The sequence below is a fragment of the Plectropomus leopardus genome, chromosome 20, assembly GCF_026936395.1.
Source record: "Plectropomus leopardus strain MGB_pleo_1.0 chromosome 20, ASM2693639v1, whole genome shotgun sequence".
Classification (NCBI taxonomy): domain Eukaryota; kingdom Metazoa; phylum Chordata; class Actinopteri; order Perciformes; family Serranidae; genus Plectropomus; species Plectropomus leopardus.
Genome location: NC_142195.1, coordinates 15,012,713 through 15,033,251, shown reverse-complemented (window position 1 = coordinate 15,033,251; position 20,539 = coordinate 15,012,713). Strand labels below are relative to the sequence as shown.

The 20,539-nt window shown below is 39.4% G+C and overlaps 2 protein-coding genes across 8 annotated transcripts in view; both read left to right on the top strand.

Annotated features, from left to right (window-relative positions):
* Positions 1 to 19,333, top strand: part of pdlim5b (PDZ and LIM domain 5b) — a 46,296-nt gene extending 26,963 nt beyond the window's left edge. The window contains exons 4-15 of one of the 5 annotated variants that reach the window (XM_042509566.2): positions 3,227 to 3,257; positions 6,409 to 6,428; positions 7,296 to 7,316; positions 7,440 to 7,466; positions 7,732 to 7,886; positions 9,215 to 9,242; positions 13,328 to 13,491; positions 16,442 to 16,622; positions 17,238 to 17,418; positions 17,970 to 18,090; positions 18,186 to 18,301; positions 18,417 to 19,333. In XM_042509566.2, the coding sequence (XP_042365500.1) occupies positions 3,227 to 3,257; positions 6,409 to 6,428; positions 7,296 to 7,316; positions 7,440 to 7,466; positions 7,732 to 7,886; positions 9,215 to 9,242; positions 13,328 to 13,491; positions 16,442 to 16,622; positions 17,238 to 17,418; positions 17,970 to 18,090; positions 18,186 to 18,301; positions 18,417 to 18,506 (1,135 nt within the window). In that variant the 3' untranslated portion in view covers positions 18,507 to 19,333. Of the gene's footprint in view, positions 1 to 3,226; positions 3,258 to 3,601; positions 4,114 to 6,408; positions 6,429 to 7,295; positions 7,317 to 7,439; positions 7,467 to 7,731; positions 7,887 to 9,214; positions 9,243 to 13,327; positions 13,492 to 16,441; positions 16,623 to 17,237; positions 17,419 to 17,969; positions 18,091 to 18,185; positions 18,302 to 18,416 lie in introns of all 5 variants that reach the window. The other 4 variants (XM_088070728.1, XM_088070729.1, XM_088070727.1 and 1 more) reach the window with 4 other exon arrangements.
* Positions 19,334 to 19,863: 530 nt separating this feature from the next.
* The window catches only part of bmpr1bb (bone morphogenetic protein receptor type 1Bb), a 69,348-nt gene continuing 68,672 nt past the window's right edge, over positions 19,864 to 20,539 (top strand). For 2 of the 3 annotated variants that reach the window (XM_088070688.1, XM_088070687.1), the window contains exon 1: positions 19,864 to 20,033. The gene's annotated coding sequence lies outside the window, so the exon portion shown is untranslated. The remainder of the gene's footprint in view (positions 20,034 to 20,539) is intronic. The other variant, XM_088070689.1, reaches the window with a different exon arrangement.

The following is a 20,539-nucleotide window of genomic DNA, read 5'->3' as shown; positions in this document are numbered from 1 at the left end:
AGTTTTTGTTCTGTTCATCTCACTTTAATCATTTTTATTGCAGCAAAAGTATCTAGTGCACTAAAAAAGCAATTGATTACATTATTCTTAGAGGCTACCAAAGGTTTTTATTTGTTTTTTAAATGAATAACTTATATAATAAAAACAATAAATACTTGGCGTCATTGTATCAATACAGGCCTGTCAAACAAAAACATCCTGATACTACACTTTTCCCCTTTCCTTTTTCCCTAATCCTTAGACTGCATTTAATGAGTGAAACTGTACATTTCCTAAAAAGTTATTTTGAAAGACACAATGCATGTAATGACCGTAAGTGGCACGCCACCCTTAAACTTACAATCTTGACACTGGAAGGGACCTAAAGTCTCACAGTTTGACGTTTAGAGCAACTGACTAAGCCTCTTTGTTTGACGAGATGGGAGTGAGAATATGTTGCCACAACCCATAGAATATTACATTGCATGATACATATAAACTATTTAATACTGCATTACAGATTTAATAGAGCACAGCAAAGGGATCAATATTCTTGCAGTTGCACAGTACAAAAAATCAGCTCATCTTTACATTGCAAAGCAGAACTGCATATACAGTTTACATGTCGTCAAGAACACACAATGCGTCAGAGTGTCAGACCAGTTGGTGTAGTGATACTAACCAGTTACATACACATAGACATACATGTACATTAAAAAGTAAATATGTGCTCATGCGGCAGCAAACTCACCCAGCGTTTGCGTCTTTGTCATAGCAGAACAAAAGCAGGTCCAGCTAGACAGGGAGCGGGACGGCACAGAGGGGCTGAGCTCAACAGATGTTCGCAGGACCACCCTAGCAAGTGTTTGTTCAGTTTGCTCTGGGAAAAGAATGATAGCAAGTGAATCCGCCCAGCTGCCCCTCTCCGGGCCGCTGATGGCAGATACACACTGGCTCATTGTAGACTGGGTCCACGTTGTAATGGAATGTGCCTTTTGATCTTTAGACCTTTTACTGCTTTCCTTGGCATAGCCTGCTGCTTCTCCATAAGCAGGTCCAATAATACAAGTACGTCGGAAAATAAGCATACTGTATATTAGCTGCTAAGTGGAAACAGTAAACGCAAGCATGGGCACAGATGACATCAACATCTGGACAGAGGGTGGAGCTCTTTAATCGCGTGATGCCAAGCTGCAGTTGTTGCGTCTCAGTTCAGTCAGAAAGGAAATGCTTGAGAGCTTGTTGACTGTTTTCCTAATATGGCAGAGAAAAGGAGGACGCCAGCGGACATACCATAGCTGCTGGTCCGGAACCTGCCTTGCTGACTCACTGTCTGTTTTTTGTATTTTGTTTTTTAACAAGCAAAAAAAGGACACATTGTCTGACTGTCCAGACCAAATATAGGGCACACTGGGCCTCATGCAGCAGTCCTCTCTTAAATTGCTCTTGTGTTTCCTTTACATTTTCTGTCAAGAGAAAAAATAAGAGAAGTCAACTCCAGATGCAGCAAACATTCTCAACTAACCAAATATTTTATTACCCGGGTGTTCTTAATGTGATCCCCCTTTGATGATAAATTAGAGGCAAGTTGCTGATTGTTTATTAGCACACGTAACCTCCTAAACACTATGAAAGGGCAGGTGTGGTGTTGGGTGTGCTCTGGCACATTCCCATCAACTGGAGAAATGCCACCAAAAAAATGCTGTAAGGATTTAGAAGAACTCAAACAGTAGTGGAATGGAGGTACTGTTAAATAAACTTAAATAAAGTAAACATGAGATTTTTCCAGAACGTCTGCACTGGTTTTACCGGAAAATCAAAATCCCAGCAAAGGCAAAACATTTGTGATGCTGTAAACACTGTGTCAGCAGAGGGACGCAAACTAAAATTAAAAGTAAATGGGTTGACATGAAAATTGAAGCAAAAAACGCATTTCCCAAGCCAAGCGTTCCATGAAAAGGAATTTGATTATATGATATTTATGCTTTTTTATGTTCCTTTAATTTAATCCTTATGTTTCCTTGCTTTGGACAAACAATTTGTGGACTGTAGAAATGAGATATTTTTCTCTTACCTTGTTAAGAGTTTCTTACCTAAAAGATGAGCAACGAAGAAGAGGAAACACTGCTGAATCTCAGAAATCAATGTTTACTGAAAAAATAAGAAGAAATTGTGGATATGAACAAAAATAAGAGGACTTTTTTGTGTGTATTGCTTCCTGCACGAGGCCAGTTGTAAATAAAGACATCTCTCTAAATTTAAGTTTTAATGCTTCACTAATCATTTTAATCACTAATTTTAAGACACTTAAGTTGCCTGACGAGGACCTGCATGTGCTTTGTGTGACACGAAGGAGGGTATAGAGTGCAATGCACTTATGATATGGGTTAATACAAAATACTATCCTAATCTTTGTGTTTTCTTTGCTTTTTTATTATGGCACACAGGGCTTGTGTGTATTAAGAACTATATTAAAGGAGGGGATGAAAGGTTTGCTGGATATATGCTGGTTTCTGTCCAGGACATCTCAAGAGAACAGACAAACAGACCAGCCCCATCTCCCATCGGTGATAAAAGTGTGACAGCTGCTTCAATCATAAGTGTAAATCAGATGTAATCCACACTGTAACATCAGTGTGCACACGGACACACACCCTAAAGTACAGCGTGTTCACACTTACTGGCAGTTTTGCATGTTTTAGCAACTTAAATTACATATAATTATTGTTAACCATCTTCCAAAGTGTGCAGCTATGAACATTTTGTTCTTTCCAGGCTGCGGTTCATCTCCATTTATTTCAGAGTACAATACAAGTCAAATTCCAGAGCTTGAACCTTGTTTCCTGAATAATCAGTGTAAACACTGCAGTGCTGTCATTTATTTATTGTTTAAAATGATGTAATTAAGACACAGTTCTGTAGTTGTATTTTTTTAAATTCTCTTTATGAATGCTCTGACATCAAAGACAAAATCATATATCTCTGACAAAAAAAAGTTAAAGAAACAAGTATTGTAAAATAAAGAATCAGGTCAGTGTTTGCCTGAGAAAAATGCTCCTTCTGATGTGACGTCATATCTGACAGAATATCACCATCTCTGAAGTGTGGCCCTGAACTCAGTTGAATTCACCTTTTTTTCAGTCCATGCTTGAAGCTGAGATTTGATTCTCACAGAAGTTATCATCCCCAGTTTAATGTACAGAAATGTGTGTGCAGCGTGTTTATGATTTTCTTTCTGTCTTCACAGACCCAGTGCACCTAAAGATGGAGTACCTAAGGTAGGAAAATTCCACATGAAAACTGTATATTGACTAAAGTTTACTTGAATTCCATGTTATTTATTGATATTACATCAGTTTATTCAAAGTGAGCATGCTTATTGTGCCCTTCTGAGATTAAGTCAGAACACAGATTGGCTTTGCATGCATAGCTGACCTGAGAGGCCATGTTTTATAGCACTTCTTAAACTTGTATGTCACAGGCATGACTTTCATTCATGCAGAAGTGTAAAAAAACACCAGATTTTGATGTGGTTGTTGTGCAGTGCTTTTGGTATTGCTTTTTTGCACGCATGAGTTTGTAGTGGATTTGCTGCATGCTGTGTGTCTCCACCTTTATCCAGGATGAACCTCAAGAAATCATTAAGCCTGTCCCAATCACTCACCCTGCTCCAAGCACCTCATACACCAAGCCATCAAGCCAGCCCAACCCTGCATACAACAAGACAGCCCGTCCTTTTGGGGGGGACAGCAGTGCGATCACAGCTTCCTCCCCGGCTGCCCCCTCCATTCCCTCACTGTCATCCGCTTTCAAGCCAGCTGCCCCCTCTCAACCGCCACAGCCTCCGTTTCTACTCAAGTCGAGCCTCCCTGCCTCGGACTCAGCTCCAGCCAACTCAGTTCCCAGGGCCAGCCCTGGTCGCTCTGCCTTCACCTCCCCGTCTGCCTCTTCCTCCTCATCTAACTCCTCCTCTCCAGCCAGAGTGACAGCCACCTCCTCCCACCCTAATGTCCCACAGCCCTCTGTCTATAACACACCGATCAACCTCTACTCCAATTCCAATGCTTGTGAGGTGGTCATGGGACAGCAGCGAGGTCTTTTGGAGAGCCAGGGGCTGTCGGAGCACCTCAATGGGTAGGTACCATCCATCAAACCCAGTCACCACGTGTTTTCTTCATGTTTGTGCAAGCGCAAAATATTATAGAATGATTTTATAATACACTGTGTGCTTAAGTCAGCAGGTTCAGAAGCAGTTTTGGTTCAAAGAGGCCACAGCATTGTGGACATTTTTTGCTTTACAATCTACCTAAAAGTATACATCACAGAAAAAAAATAAGCCATTATGCTCTTCCTATACCTCTTGCCCTATTCCAGTGGTTCCCAATTTATGGGTCTACGGGTCGCCAAATCTTCCGAGTGGGCTGCAAGACAATCTTGATTTTAAGGAGTGTAAGAAATTTTAAAAAATAAGTAAGAGTAGGCCCGTGTCTTAGCATTTCATTCATGTTATGAAGAAAACTTTATTTTTTTTAAATCATGCTTTTTATTGTTTCCAAAACAAAAAATGTCTATAGCTACCTAAATTATGACGAACAGAGTTACATGTACATATAACAAGAGATACCAAGATAGTAAAAGTACTATAAAGATCAAATTATTGCAATTATTGATTATTACAAAAGCACAGTAAGGATCTGAACACAAGGTACTTTCAGAGAGCCTTCACTCTCACTGTACAGTTTATTAGTTGTTCTGTATTGGTATTGTTAAGCATTAAACATAATAAAACAAAATATGTCACAGGAGTTGTCAGTTTACTCAGTGATAAAAAAAGAGGTCCCTTCGGAAAACAAGGTTGGGAGCCACTGCCCTATACCAGCCCAAAATATGTGTCTAATTTGAAAAACTAACACTGAAACAGCCCGTCGCCTACATTTTCACACAGCTGCATACAAGGAAAATCCAAAGCACACCACACATCTTGTTTAAATATTCCAAAGGGCAACTGGAGAGGGAACAGAGTCTAGACAACATGCTAACTGATGCTACTGCCTGCATATCCACATATAATTGACAGTGTGGTTCGCAGCACTGCCAAACACACGCTCTGCCCGACAGGCGCTGCTGATGCAACACTTGTTTCTAATTAGCCAGAAACCTGGCAGCTCGGCGCTTCTAGGGAGCAGGGACAGACCTTCGATTGGCTGGACTGGGCTTCATCAGCAGGATTTGGCTCACAGGTTGGGTTACAGTAGACCGAGCCAGGTTTAAGTGATTTGCCACACATTTTCTACTCTCTTGTCACCTGAAAAAATAGGTCACAGAGATCTGTTTTTAATTGGCTTTAAAGCTGTGAAAACTGTCTATTCGGGAATGTTTGTTTTCTTCTGGGTTTGGTCAGATAACCTGTGCGAAATGTCAAAATGGGAGGAACACAGAACATAGCTATTCACTGTCATACATCATGTGGATTAAGTTTTTTTATAATAGTTTAAGTAAAAAAAAAACCCAAGGGTTTAAGTGTAATTAGGATGCACAACATTACTGTGTAATCTCTTCAATCTTTCTGTTGCCTGAGGTGTGGGACTCTTCGCTGAAGAGGTGGAGTGTATTTGTTGCAGCATGTGTGTGTTTGTTTCCTGACCTGCATGCTTTGATTGTGGTTTCTGTGACTTTTTTTCATGCACAATCTCTCAGAAGGGCCTTTTACTTAAAGGAACAGTGTGTAGGATTCACCTTATTTCTCTGATAACTAGATGTAGATGTTCAGGACATGAATTATCCACAGAGGTCTCCTCTGCTCCAAAACGCAAAGACGTGGTGATTTAAATTGGTAAAAACACTGGTTAAAGCTGTTTCACTTAAAAAAAGTTAATTTTCTATCTCCAGAGCCACTGTTGTAGTTTAGTTAAACTACTCAGAAAATTCCTAAAATTATATCCAGCCAGTTTCAATGCTTTAAGGACCAGGGTGTAGAACTTAGTGCCATCTAGTGGTGAAGTTGTAGATTACAACCAACTAAATACCCTCCGTTCACCCCTAACTTTCCTAGCACATAAGGTAACCTTCAGGTGAAGTAAAAACATGAAAGGGCCAGTCTAGAGACAATGTCTGGTTTGTCTGTTCTGGGCTGCTGTAGATACCTGACCATGCAACATGGTGGACTCCGTGGACAAGGACCCACCCTCTGTGTAGATATAAATTGCTCATTCTAAGAAAACAAAAACACAACGATTCGTTTCAAGTGATTACCCTCTAAAGAAAACATACTTATTAAATTATATTCCATTTCTACCAATGTCCCCCAAATCCTGCACACTGGACCTTTAAGGGGCATGTGTTTCATACTGTGATTTATTTCTCAAACCGCTCTTGTCATACTTCTTCTTTGCTTCAGTCCTTTTCCATTTCCCCCTTCTTTGCCCACAGGAGGAAGAGGAGACAGACAAGTTAGTGCTGTGAATGATAATACATCTGCTGCTTTCTAACCATGTGGAATGTGATTACAGCCTTCACATCTCTCTGGTTTATGATTACCAAAGGCATGCTTGCACCTCTTTGAGCAAACCCTCACAAACCTCACATTCGTGCTCATCCCACTCACAGTACATGCTCATTTCAAGGTCCCGGCAAACTGCGAAAAAATACAGTTAATAATCTATCTCAGAGACCCCACAGGGCCCGCAGCGGGGGTCAGCTCATACTGTTCATTTGTTTTTTCAGTGGCATCAGGCTGTGTTTCTCAATACTGCATTGAGTGTGTCGGCACACTCTGCTGCTCAAGTCACCCAGCTCTGCATCTGTCTATCTCCATCTGCTGCTGTTGTCAGCGTGTTTACCCAAGGCCAGACAAATCACTGCAGAGTATGCTCTGCTTTGCTAAGAATAGACCGACTCGTGCTGTCTTCGATCATCCTTCACCTTGACTCACCTGACACGTGCATACACACACAGAATAAAAATTGCACACACTTGGACTTTTGACATTGAATTGACTCACAGTTTGGAGCAGCCCTTGAACTAAACTGTGCATGTAAACACTTAACATAAATATTATTGCCCTCTTGAGTACCCTGAAATTATTTTAGGAAGAAAAGCCAATCCCTTAGTTTCAAAGCTCATTACCCCCACCTTGTGGTGAGATGTGGTCACTGTCACATTCATCCCTCAAACACTCACTGTTAATATGCAGACAGTGTGTTTCATTTCACCATCAAATTACTTAATCAGTTAAGATTAATTCTTAAGTAAGATTCACATAGTTTCATCATCTGGCTGACCTCTACTCTTCTACTTGTGGTTTTCCTTTTTAATAGTGAGCCTCAGAGAAGTCTAAAGTAAGTATAGGTCAGAATAGTGCAGTCATACACTTTACTTAGCAGTTAATGTGACTTTTGACTTCCTGTTCATTTCTGCTTTGTGCATTTTTCTCTCACTGCCTTCTCATTGCTCGCCTGCAGAACTCCACCTCCAGCTAGACCTAGGAGGTAATTGTGAAATCTAACAGCAACCAGGTCAAACTGTGACATATTTATCTACAAGCTGCACCCTTGATTGAATATGGAGCACTCATTGTATAGTACATATATATGTGTACTGTGTGTTGGTTGTTACTATGAATGTTTGTGAGGTTGCATGTGTGTAAAACCTGAAACGTTGGTTTTTTTTTTGTGATCTCATTAATACATATTTGAAACATGTCGCCTTCCATGTCTGTAACATCGTTATTTCTTGGTCGATCTGACTGTACAGGAAACCTAATGTGGAGCCAGACGACCGTGCTTCCCCTCTGAGCGATGCCAGCAAGAAGCGTCTGATTGAGGACACAGAGGACTGGCACCCACGGACCGGCAACTGCCAGTCCCGCTCCTTCCGTATCCTGGCCCAGCTCACCGGCACTGAAAAGGGTGAGTATAAAGGTTCCTGATGAGCACTCTGTAGGAAATTATTATTGTGCCTGTATTTGTCTTTTTAAGGAACAGTGTGCAGTATTTAGGGGAATTTAGTTGCATATATGATTGCAACTAGCTGAAACTTTTCCCAGTTAGAACTGCGTCAGTTCTCAGTGTTCAGGAGGTTTTAACCAGGAGCCATATTATCCGCAGAGGTCTCTTCCTCTCCAAGTCAAACAGATCTGGTGTTTTAAACCGGTAAAAACACAAAATAAAGCAGTTTCACATTACAAATCAGTGTTTTCCCAATGCTGCTTGTTGTGGAGGAGGCAAACGAGAAAACAGAAAGACGTGAATGGCTTTCTAAAGCCAGCGTTGGTTTGTCTGTTCTGGGTTAGTGTAGAAACATGGCAGGGCAACATGGTGATCTCCATAGCAAGGACCAGCTCTCTGTCTTGATATAAAAGGCTCATTATAAGGTAACAAAAAGGTGCACTAAAAAAATGTTTGTTTTTTTTTAAATTTTTTACATTTCTTTCAGTATATCCCCTAAATCCTACATACTGGAACTTTAAATGTTGTAACTGGCTGAATATAATTTAAGGAATTTTTGGAGTATTTTAAGGCTTAGCTTGGTATTGCTGTCAGTTCATTTTAGATCCAAAAACCACCAAAAGCTTGAGGTTGCCAATTTTAGGGCAATCCTTTGCAAGATATTTTCTTTAGAAGCCTTCTTTTTATTTAAATATTATTACTAGTTTATAATCTTACGTCTTTTATCAAAATCTTATTGCCTCTTTAGATTATTATATTGTTATTATAGTGTGTTCAGTCATAGTATTTTCAGAAAGCTTTCATCACCATATGATTTTGATCTATTTTTACTGTTTTGACTATAAGTGACAGTGATGGTTACATGAGCTGCTGCAGCTTTGGGCCTCTCTCCATCCATAGGCAGATCTGCTTAACCGATGCAAAATGTCATTCACAGCAACTCAGTTATTAGAATGAAGTAAGATGAGAGATTTTTCTCTCCAGGTCTCTCATTTTGTCAAATGATGTTAGCAGACTGATGTGGAATATGCGATGTACTTTAAGCATTTGATTTATATTCAATCTGCCTGGTGTGTCTGCAGCTGTGAACAATTGAGGGACATAGATCCACAAAGTCCTAACAGGGTCTAGATTGCAGGGATTACACTTGCTCATTCAGTTCTTACCCTGACCAGAACAAATTAGAGCAGAGACAGAGCTGCATTATTTTTAACAGTATATTCTCACTGACCTTTTATTGTGCTTTTTGTTACTTCATTTCCATCTGTTATTTCTCTTCACTTTTGCAGAGCAAGCTCCCGAGAACAGTGGAAAGAAGTAAGTGGTTGGTGGTTTTTAATGTAATCAAAGTTGTTATGTGGTTGTGTGGGTGTTCTCTCTGTCTCTGTTTTTCATCTGAGTATTTTTAGTATGCACTGAATTTATGACATCCATTTGGTAACAACAACAACAATAATAATGATAACAATAATAATAATAATAATAATAATAATAATAATAATAATAATAATAATAATAATAATAATAATAATAATAATAATATTTTATAATAATTATGATCATAGAGGTTTCATGTTCAGAATTGGCCCTTGAAATACTCATATAAGCATGTCTAGGAGCCTGTGATTCAGAGTTAATCCCCCATTTCCTGATCTTATGGTCCCACAGTGTCATGCTTAATTTAAGGCTTAATTTGGGGAAACCGCAGCGAGAGCTCTCAGAGGAAGACAGTCGTGTTGAGACTCGGAGTAGTCTGTGATTGCTACTGCTGCTCTCAGTCTTAAATCGATTTAATCTGCAGTAAACACAGTGTGCCCTCCGTACCACATTTTCAACCAATCAGTGTGTCACTCACTGGAACTTGTGGGTAATTAAGTGGTATTGTGGGTAATAGCAGCCCTGCCAGAAGGCGATCCCAGCTCTCCTTCTGTTAGTGAGGTTTTGAGATTTATTCCCCCAAAAAAAGCCATATTACACATCTGCCTTGGTTCAAAATTTAATACACATCTGCAAGGACTTTAATATTTTATATTCCTCTTTAAGCGTAGTAATTTTTGGTGCCGTTGCTGTTTTTCCTCTCATTTATCCACGTGGTTTCTCTTCTGTTATCTTTTCCTTTTCCTTTACAATCTTAACCTTTCCGACTTCCCTCTTTTTCCCTCTTTTATTCCTGTCACATGGGGCAAATCAGAACAAACAAGTTGGACCCAGAAGTTATAGGACACAAGTACAACAAGCTGAGAGATTGGCATCATGATGTTTCTGCACGCGTGCTAAATGTGTAGCAGTGACAATTTTGTTTTGTCTTATTTAATATTTTATTTATTTTATTTTGACCATTATTAAACATATGTGGCATATATATTCACACTCTATATGGTAACTTGACTTAAATGTCCCAATTTCATAGTTTAATTAAAACTAAAAATTAAAAAGTGAATAAAAAAACTTGTTCTTCAAACTCTTGTTGTAAAAATTGTTACATTTTATTATGCTCTCTATATAATGTAAATTAATTGCATGCATGCAAGTAATTATGGATGTGTGCTTGAAAATGCTACATTATAGTAGTCTTTATTGCAGGGCATACTTCTCTGTAGCATATTATTTATGTCTGATTCTCCACTCTGCACACTTCCTATTATCTTAATCTTTATTTTTCTGAGCGTGTGTGTGTGTGTGTGTGTCTTTTTCCTTATTTTCTACACTAACCAAAGTAATTTCATCTGTCAACTTTTGATGATTTTACCTCAATAAACTTTTCTTTATTTTCTGCTGTCGCTTATTTCTTGATCTTTTACTTTCTTCTTTTCTTCTTGCCAGGCAAAAAAACTCTGATAATGACCTTCACAATGAAGAGCAGAGGTTTAAATATGCCTGTAGTGAACATATTTGAATTTTATCTGCAGTAGCTCTCTAGAAATTCAATCATAAGAATCATTTGATGTATTTCTCTCTGGTGCAATTGCAAGTTATTGTTTGTCACATAAATCAATAGCCTCACTGGCGTTGTAATGCATCATTCAAAGTCGTAAAAGTCTAACATTCAAGGCAATAAACACATAGCTAATGTCCATTAAAAGAGATCAGGTTTTTTGTGATTTCCATTGTAGACACAGACACCAAAGCAGTCTCCATGGTTGCTGTTAAATATACTCACATGTGAGATATAAAACCAGTGGCTGATTGCAGTCATGATTCTTCTCATGTAAATCCAACAGAAACACCCAACAGGCAGGATAAGAGAAAAAGAACACATTAGACAGGATCAAATGCATGATGAAACACAAAATCATAAGTCTGTGTTTGACAGCACAAGAAGCTCTGATGATAGTAACATGCTGTGTGCTGTTACTGAAACCCAAACCGCTTCAGGGTTGGAAATTGTTAACCTGTTGGTGCACATCCCTTGCTCGACAGGTCTATCTGAGCTGCAGCAGCGCTGCAGAATGAAATCATCTTTGTCCAATTGATTGGGATCTTCTGAGCCCCGTTACACCTATATATGTTCCCCACAGTGGTGGTTTTGTTTGTTGTTTGTAACCTTTTTTTTCTTTTTTAGATTACTTTTTGGCTCTTGCCTTTATTAGAGAAAGGAAAGGTTAAAGTCCATGTAAAAGAAAGGGGGAAAGAGAGGAGGCTGACATGCAGCAAGGGGCCACAGGTTGGAGTTAAACCTGCGGCTGCTGCGATGATGACACAGCCTCTATAAACGGGGCGCCCGTGTCGTTTGTAATCTTTAGGATGCCGCTGGACAGCAGACTAAGAAATCTAAATATTGTATAATTATAGAAGGAGATCATATGTACCAAACTGTATTAAATTAATATAATATTGTATAAATAAGTATTAAATCTTCCCTAGTAAAGAAATTTCTGTTTTTAATTTTCAGCCTGTATTAAGTGTGAGCTCTTTGCTGCCTGCCGCAAGTTCTTAGCTTGAAATGAAAGCTGTGAAACTTGGGTGGGCAGAACTAGAAAGACTGGTGCTTCTTATTTCCTTCTAAAATGTATTGTTGCGCTTAACATTTTGTTCTACCATTGGAAACAAAATTACCACAACCTCAAAGTGTCTTTGTCTTCAGTGTTGCAGGATAATAAAAGTAATAACCACTACAAGATTATACAACTAGTTATCTCCAGAAATGATTGGAGGGTGAGCTACAAGTACGGCAGATACTGTAGCATCATCATCCATAATTGTTTCCACGTGTCAGTAATTGACAGACCATGTGGACAGTGGGCAGTATACTGCATATCCTTATTTGAAAGTGCCCCATAATTGTCTAAATTGTTTGCATGTGTCACCAGGCCCAACTGATTGTAAATGTCTGTTCCTGCAGTGTAAGAACGTGCAGTTGACCAGATCACACTAAGCCTTACTTGGTACTGGAGGTCAAGCTGAACTGGTGGCACAGTCCCACTCTCTCTTAGATTTCGTTCTTATTCAGGGATTGTAGGCACACGGCACAAAAATAGGAAATAGGAGGAAAAGAAAAGTGACAGCTGGGGTGGAGCCAGACACAGTAAACATTTGTGCTCAGCCCAAAATTAGGGGAGTCCAGGGGCATGCTCTTCTGGGGACATTTTCCCCCATTTATAGCAGCTACATATGCATTATTTTCAAGTCATTTGAGATAACAGAATGCCTAAAAATCTGCACATACATGAGGAAAACATGTATAGCCCACGTCTTATTTTGTATCTAATTGTTCTCCAACTGCCTTAATCATTCATAAACTGTAACACATCAGTGTGGAGGATGATTTTTTTTTTTTTTCAATTTTGACTCCTGACACCTAAAAAGAGGCAAAAATCATCTGATGTTATTATTTTAAAATGACATAACACATGCAGGGTAGGAGGGAGAGAGCTGGCAGCATAACTTAAAATCTGACATTTGGGTCAAAGGTCTGATCAGTGAGAAATAAAGAAGAGGGAATTTTAAACAAAAGGACATATTATCAAAAAAAAAACCCAAAATGCCAATGGTTACAAATATATTGTCTGCAAGTCTTTACTTTTGAGGTATTTTGTTGCATCATGGAGTTTTATTTTCTCTCAAATTCTGATTTTTCTTTCTTTCTTATATTGGCACAAAATGATCTCCATAGAAATTGTTGTTTAGCTGACAAATCTGCTACATTTCAATTCATACCATAGTAATCTCAGCTGCTCTATATGCACAACAAGCATCCCTAAAAATACCAACAAAATTTGATTTTCAATACTTTCAACTGAATATTAGACCAACAGAAGAACATTAACTCTTGTAGATTTTTGTAGAGAACAGCATAGTTTCAGAGCTTTATTTTAGAAAACATTGTTGACATTAGTGGAAGATGTTGTGTGTGTGTTTTAATGAGTTGTGATTTATATGAAATATTAACATCTGTTTTCTAGTGATGCAGCTGACAAAACCACCCCTGTTGTACACACATCGCCTGCAGCAAAAACATTTTCCAAATCTGCAGCATCACCCAGGAATGGAAATGTGGCCCCTGCTTCTGCGTTCAAGAGCCCAGCCACCCAGAACAAGCCTTCCTTCAAGCCTGGAGGTCTACCAGGTAAACTACATTCAGAAATCCTGTCCTACTTCTGTTTTGTTCACTTTCACATAAATACTACCGCACAAATTATTTTGTGTAGTTGCTTTTGTTATCCTACAGATGGCAGCCCCATTCTTTAAAATCACAGCTCCTCTGCCATAACATTTATTGCAGCTTTAATACCTGACACTAAGCCATTTAAGATTATGAGCTCTATAAAAACCAGAGGTATCTTTTAATGAGCTCAGATTATTAGCCTTTCCATAGTTAAGCAGATTGTGGATATGAGAATTATGTATTTATTTTGTGTGAAGGCTGCTCTTTAAATCCAGCAATCCCTGCCACGAGACCTCGAGGTGGTCACGGTAAATATTTGCTGAAAGGCATCAGTCAGGGGTCATTATTAGCAATACCAAGACACAAGTATGCTCTCATACATGAACAGATGCACTATGTGCTCTTAACGTATATTCCCGTGAGGCCTTTTTAAGAAACGGCTGCTGAAAGGTGCCGCAGGGAGACGGCTGAAGAGGCCACAGTTGGTTCTCTGTTGGCCAAGTTATTTATCAGATTAACACATACTTGAGTTCAAGTAAACAGGCACATATCTCATAGTGGCCATGTGGAATTGGGCTGGATATGTGGAATGTGACCTCTACATTTATTTACACGTCTTAATAATTCTGGCTGTTTAACTGCAAGAACCTTGGGAACAAAAAAAAAATCATTATGAAGATGCTAAATCTCATTAAAATTGTATGTATGGGCTTTAATAAAGTCCATATATATAGTTTTTCAGAGTGACTCCTTTTCATTGCTCTCCATCCCGCTGTCTCTGAATTCAGGGACAGAAAAGACCAAACCGAGATGTGCAGTCCTGCTCTGATACAGTTTGTCTCCTCATGCTGACTTTTTTCCTCCTTATCTTCCTTATACAGCGAGACAGCAATGACAGACTCACAAACGTCTGTTTCACTTTCTGTCCTATTTAATGTGGCTCAGCCCTCAATCTTTGCTCTTGCCAAAGGATTCGTTTGGAATATATTCGCCCAGCTGACAGCCTGTCACTATCCACCTCATGGTGCCAGCTTTCACACAGATAAGGCCATATTCTGCCTCTGAAAAATATTTTGACTCCAGCGTAAATCCCTGCATCAGTACTGCATTCAATTTAATTTGATGTCCTTATCCAGTTATATATAGCAGTCATATTTTCAGTTGTTTAAAAGAATAACGGTTAAATTCAGTCTAAAATTCTTCTAAATACTAACACTAGTTCTTGTGGAGAAATACAGAGTCACAGGATACTTGTTGCTGTTAATGCCTCCATTATGTTTTCGTGTTGTCCATCCAGCCATCCTTCCATCCCATTCTATTGAATGAAATATCTCAAGAACCCCTTAAAGGAATTTCTTCAAATTTAGCATAAACGTCCAAAAACAATAAATTGGTGATTAGATTGTGGTGGTCAAAGGTAAAAGGTTAAAGTCACCACGTTTGTCTAATTTATGTGAAAATGATATTACAAGCACTTCTTGAGAGAATTTCCTTCAAATTTGGCACAAACATCGACTTGGAATCAAAGAAAAATTGAATAGATTTTGGTGGTCAAAGATCAAGGTCACTGCTACCTTGCATCCGTCTCATTCTCAAGATGGTGATATTTCAAATTTGGCACACACGTCCACTTCAACTCAAGAATAAACTGATAAGAATTTGGTGCTCAAAGATCAAGGTCACACTGACATTGCAAAACATGCGTTTAGCTGTAACTCAAGAAATCATGATCACGCTTTATATTCAAAAGGTCAAAGGTCAGCTTCACTGTGACATCATAATGTTCTGATTAAAACACTCTTCTGGCCATTATTATACAGGGAATACTGAACTGGTGACACTAATCTTAAGTGCCCACCTTGAAACGGTGCTGATTGTTTAGATCTTGCGTGCATCCATGTTTTCACAGACATGGATTTAAACTGTAGATGCAACTTGTTTGTTGGACTGTACGTAGTCAGTCCTTCCAGATTGCTAAACCCCTTAAATTCCATGCTCAGACAAAATATGGCCCTGCTCACAAAGTGTTTGGCATATTGGATATTTTAGGCATAATTATGTTTGATAATGTCACTAGAAATTGGCTAATGCTGTTTATATCAAGAGCAGCTCTTCATATGAACCATGACAGAAAATTAATTCACTCAGTACTTATTAACTGATAAAAACACTGAGAGAATCTTCTTCAGATGCTTATCTGGAGTCTGTACTTTTCTCCAACACACTTACTCTCTAATATCTCTCTCCCACAGTCTTCTCACATCCCTGTTAGTGCCCCACTCTGTTTATTCAGTTTGTTTGCTCTCCATTACAAGGAAATTTAGGGAGCACTTGTCCTCTGACCTCCTAAGTCTTTGATATTGGTGCTCTCTTTCAATGGTGTCTCTGTCCCCAATTCCTCCACCCTCGGGCGCTCCCTCTGAGGGCGCGCAACACTGACCTCAGTCTTGGATGTGTCTTTGCACTGTGAGAGAGGCAGAAGGGGAAAATTGTGCATCCTCTCCATATGTTTTGAGATAAGCGGGGGGGGTATTTCAGGTGTCTCCTCTGACTCTGGGAATGTGTTGTTTCCCCTCAGTGGGAAAAATTGATCCCTTGTCTGTGCTGGGTGGGATGGCTCTGTTCAACCCAGCTGTCTCATACTTCAGGCGTGGAGGTTAGAGATCATCAGACCATTCCCGTTCATTATCTGACGACACATACCTACAATGTGCACATATGCTTTGCTCAAGAAGTTAGAAAATAGCGAATCAGCGGATAATATATAAATATCACAAGCAATGTATTCATGGTTTGCTTTATGGCATGTAAACGTAAATTCGTGGAAAGTATATTTTGACTAATACTTTATCGAGTACACTCAGCCATTTTCCATTTCAATACTGAGTCATTATTTTCCTTGCTGGTTTAGGTTTTCCTAAGGGTGGAGCAGCTCCTTCATTTGGCAAAGTTACCAACCCTGCTCCTAAAGGTCCAGACCGCCCCACCCCACAGCCACATCCACAGGACCTCAACTCTCTGGTGCAGAGAGCGGAGCACATCCCAGCCGGGACACGCACCCCAATGTGCAACAAGTGCAACAAAGTCATCAGGTAAATAAAACAGAAAAACTGCTTGGACAGTAATAATGAGAAGATCCAAAATATTTCCATTAAAAGAAATGTGCTGCAGCTTTAGAAATGATGCCAATTCAAAAACATGCAAAATTCAGAAACAAATAGAATGACAGAAATGTGCTGCATTTAAAAATGTGTGTCTCAGAAAAACACATACAATAACAGCAAACACACTGCAAGTACAGAAATGATGCAAAGTCAATAACACAAAACCCCCAAAACAAATGCAGGAGAAAAACAGCAGAAGCTCTGCAGGCCTCTGGGCGGAGCTCTAAGCAGAGCACCTTGATTTTTTTACTTGAGTATTTGTTTTTTGTTTTTTTGTTTTTTTATTGAACATACATCAACATAATACAGGACAGGACAGGGTTGCATTCATTTGTGTTTTGACTTTGCATTGTTTATTTACTTGCAACACGTTTGCTCTGAATGTATTCATTTTGGCTTTCTGCAGCTAAGAGAAAATGAGAATGTGTTGCAGTGATGACATATTTCAGTAAGAGTACAAAATACTACAACGTATGTAGTGCAGGATTTTTGTTGAAACCCTAAAAACTTTAGCAGGTGAATAACTTTGCTTATTCCTAACAGGGGGCCATTCCTCGTGGCCATGGGCATGTCATGGCACCCTGAGGAATTCAATTGTGCTCACTGCCACTCCTCCCTGGTAGACGGTGGCTTTGTGGAGGAGAAGGGCCAGGTGTACTGCGAACGTTGCTACGAGGAGTTCTTAGCTCCAACCTGCAGCCGCTGCAACCATAAGATTCTGGGGGTGAGTTACAAAACTGAGGGGATTTTGTTCTCTGCCTTTGTCTTCCTGTACTGAAAACTATTCCTGTAAACATCAGTCACTGTTCTTCATCAGCAACAACAACAAAAAAGCAGTGGCTGGCATGAATTAACCCTAACCCTAACCCCCAACAAAAATTGCTTATTTTTCCTCTTCCTTCTAGTGCTAGTTGTCAGTTTAGATTGTTTTAGTGTCCGTTGCAGAGTGTTGGAGATATCAGCTGTAAGGGAACTACATGGCTCTAGGCTTGTGGTGCTCAAAGTGCTTAAAAAAATACATTTGAAAAATCATTAAGGAACTATTTTCTTTGTGCTGAACTACATGTGCGAACCTAATCACTGTGCTGATGGAAGTGTGCATCTACTGGATGGCAGTGTGAGAGGCTGGTCCTCCTCCTCAGCTGAGCTGTAACACTTGCTAGCTCAGTGGTGTAGTTGGCAGGGTGTAGTTCTGTAGAGAGAAAGTTGTTATTTCACTAAACTGCTCACAAAAAGGTTTGTGGATTATCATTTATTTATATATTTTCTCTGCAGGAAATCATGAATGCCCTGAAACAGACCTGGCATGTGTCCTGCTTCGTCTGTGTCGCCTGCCAACAGCCAATCAGAGGCAACACATTTCACATGGAAGATGGACAGCCATACTGTGAAAAAGGTACAGGAGGAAACCCAAAACTGTAGATTGAATGTTGTAAAAAAAAAACAAGTGTGCAAATAGAATAATATTTCATTAATGTACTTTTCACTCAGACTACTACAACCTGTTTGGGGCCTGCTGCCATGGCTGTGACTTCCCCATCGAGGCGGGCGACAAGTTCCTGGATGCTTTAGGATTCACCTGGCATGACACCTGCTTTGTGTGCGCGGTAGGTCCCGGCGACAGTTTCACTCCCAGCAACAACAACAGTTAAAAATGAGAAAATGTTGAGAATATTGTGTAAATCACAAAGCTCCTGTATTTAACTGTGACTCTCTCCACAGGTCTGCTCTACTAATCTGGAAGGTCAGGCGTTCTTCTCTAAAAAAGACAAGCCTTTGTGCAAGAAACATGCCCACACTGTCAACATCTGACCTGCTCCTCCATGAATATGCACGGGATCAGGGAGCAGCGCCAGTTTACAGCAGTTTATATTTCAGTCAGATGTTAAATATTTTCAGGATTATTCTCAGAACTAACATTGAGTCAGAGGTTCCACTTAAGCTATATCTTTGCTCTAGTATTGTTATGCCATATCAGTTTTACAGATGAATATGCAGGAGTGCATTTCAGTGCACTGTTAACCCCCTGCCAGTTCAATTTCTGTGCACGTGTTTGTGCTGAGCTTTTTATTTGTGCTGAAGGTGTGTTTAGCTCTTTGGGTGCATTTTTGTTTCACACAGAATAGGATAGTTAACTGTAATGACCTACTGAGCCCCTCATGGGTCACATATTAGAAAAAAATATCAATGTGGTAAGGTAAAATGAGCAAAACATATTTTACATTATAAATTATAATTATATAACATCAAGTAAAAAAATATTTATTTGCAAGCGAGGATTGCTCTGCCAACTTGTTCTGGCAACAAAAAAACATCTGGCCTCCAGAAAAAAAATGGGAAATTTTAATATTATATTGTTATTTTTATTGTTTTAAAGTAAGCAATATGTAGCCATTACAAGTAAATGAAAGTCCCAAAAAGTGAGTACAGCATTGTATAAATTAAAAAGGTCAAGATTCTTTGTTAATGCATAAAGATGATGTATAAGATACGGAGAGGACTCCAAAATAGTTTTGAGTTTTTTATGTATATTTTGTTATGCATATAGTTCAGGTGGCAAAGCATGCTTCCAGCGAAAACCCATATGAAACTGTACTTCATTCACTCATTTTCTGTCATTAAAATGCATATCATTTAAATTCTTTGTCATTGTTTTTCTTAAATATTGAGAAACTGAACCCTCCTGTGTGACAGTATTTATGCTGTGTTTGTAATCTGGAATTTGTCCTCACTGATTGTTTTTGTACTGTATGATGGGATTTGTCCAATGACGACAAAACAATGCTAATATGTTTTTTTTTTTAATTTTTCTTTGTCATGCACAAAACAAACAAACACCAAAAAAAAAACATGTGTATTTACTTTTGCAATGGATTTTCCCTTGGACACCCCATAAACACTACTTATTTTCATTTCAAATAAAAGGATTTAACATTGAGTGCCATAACACTATTTTAACTTATTATTACACTGAAAAGCAACTCTTCCACATCATTATCTGATATGTATATTTTAAATCTGCATCTGTGACAGTAATTATTCAGACAAGTTAATCAGGCAGGTATACGGGCACCAGCATGGGCTTTACCTTGTGTAAACTGGGTCAGTTTTTGGAGGGAAACTTACCTGAAGCGTCTTGACGTGCACTTCTCCAAGACGTCGGGGGTGGGAGCTGTGCTGCAGGATGACGCGAGATTTTGAACAGCACCAAACAAAACATGCTACTCCTGGAAAACTCTCCCTGCAAGACACAAGCTCACGTGCAAACAAAACACGGCAGAGTTCAAATCGAGACAAACTGGGAGCTCGTCGAGCTGATTTTGGAGCGAAAAGGAGACGGTAAGCGTACGCTATCCTTTTTTAAAGTAGGCTAAAACACAAGTAGCGTGGTTTGAGGTGCTGCTAAAGTGTTGCGGTTGTGTTTATCAAGCTTTCCTCACTGACCGGAGGGATGGGGACATTTGTTTTACGCGCTGCTGTCAAATGCTGTGAAATCAGTGGAAGTTGTTAGTTTGCTGGTTGAGCTGAGTTTGATGCTGGAAGCAGCTGGACCCCCGTCAGTGTTACTGTCGGAGTCTGTGATGATGATAGTCACGAAGATGATGATGCTTATCAGTAACTGGTGCAGTGATCGCAGCTCAGGACATCATAACATCTGATCTAAGGGAGAATATCGCTGCTAAAATGCATTACGATTAGCAGTAGCTCAGCTTGTAAGCGTTTTAAAGGGGGAAACACCGCCTGAATTGAGGTTTGCAATGTGTTATTTCTTCGGTTAGGAGAGATCAAACAGTGTCAAAGCCAGAAAACAGAGAAGTGAGCCTCAAATTGCGATGCCATTAAGT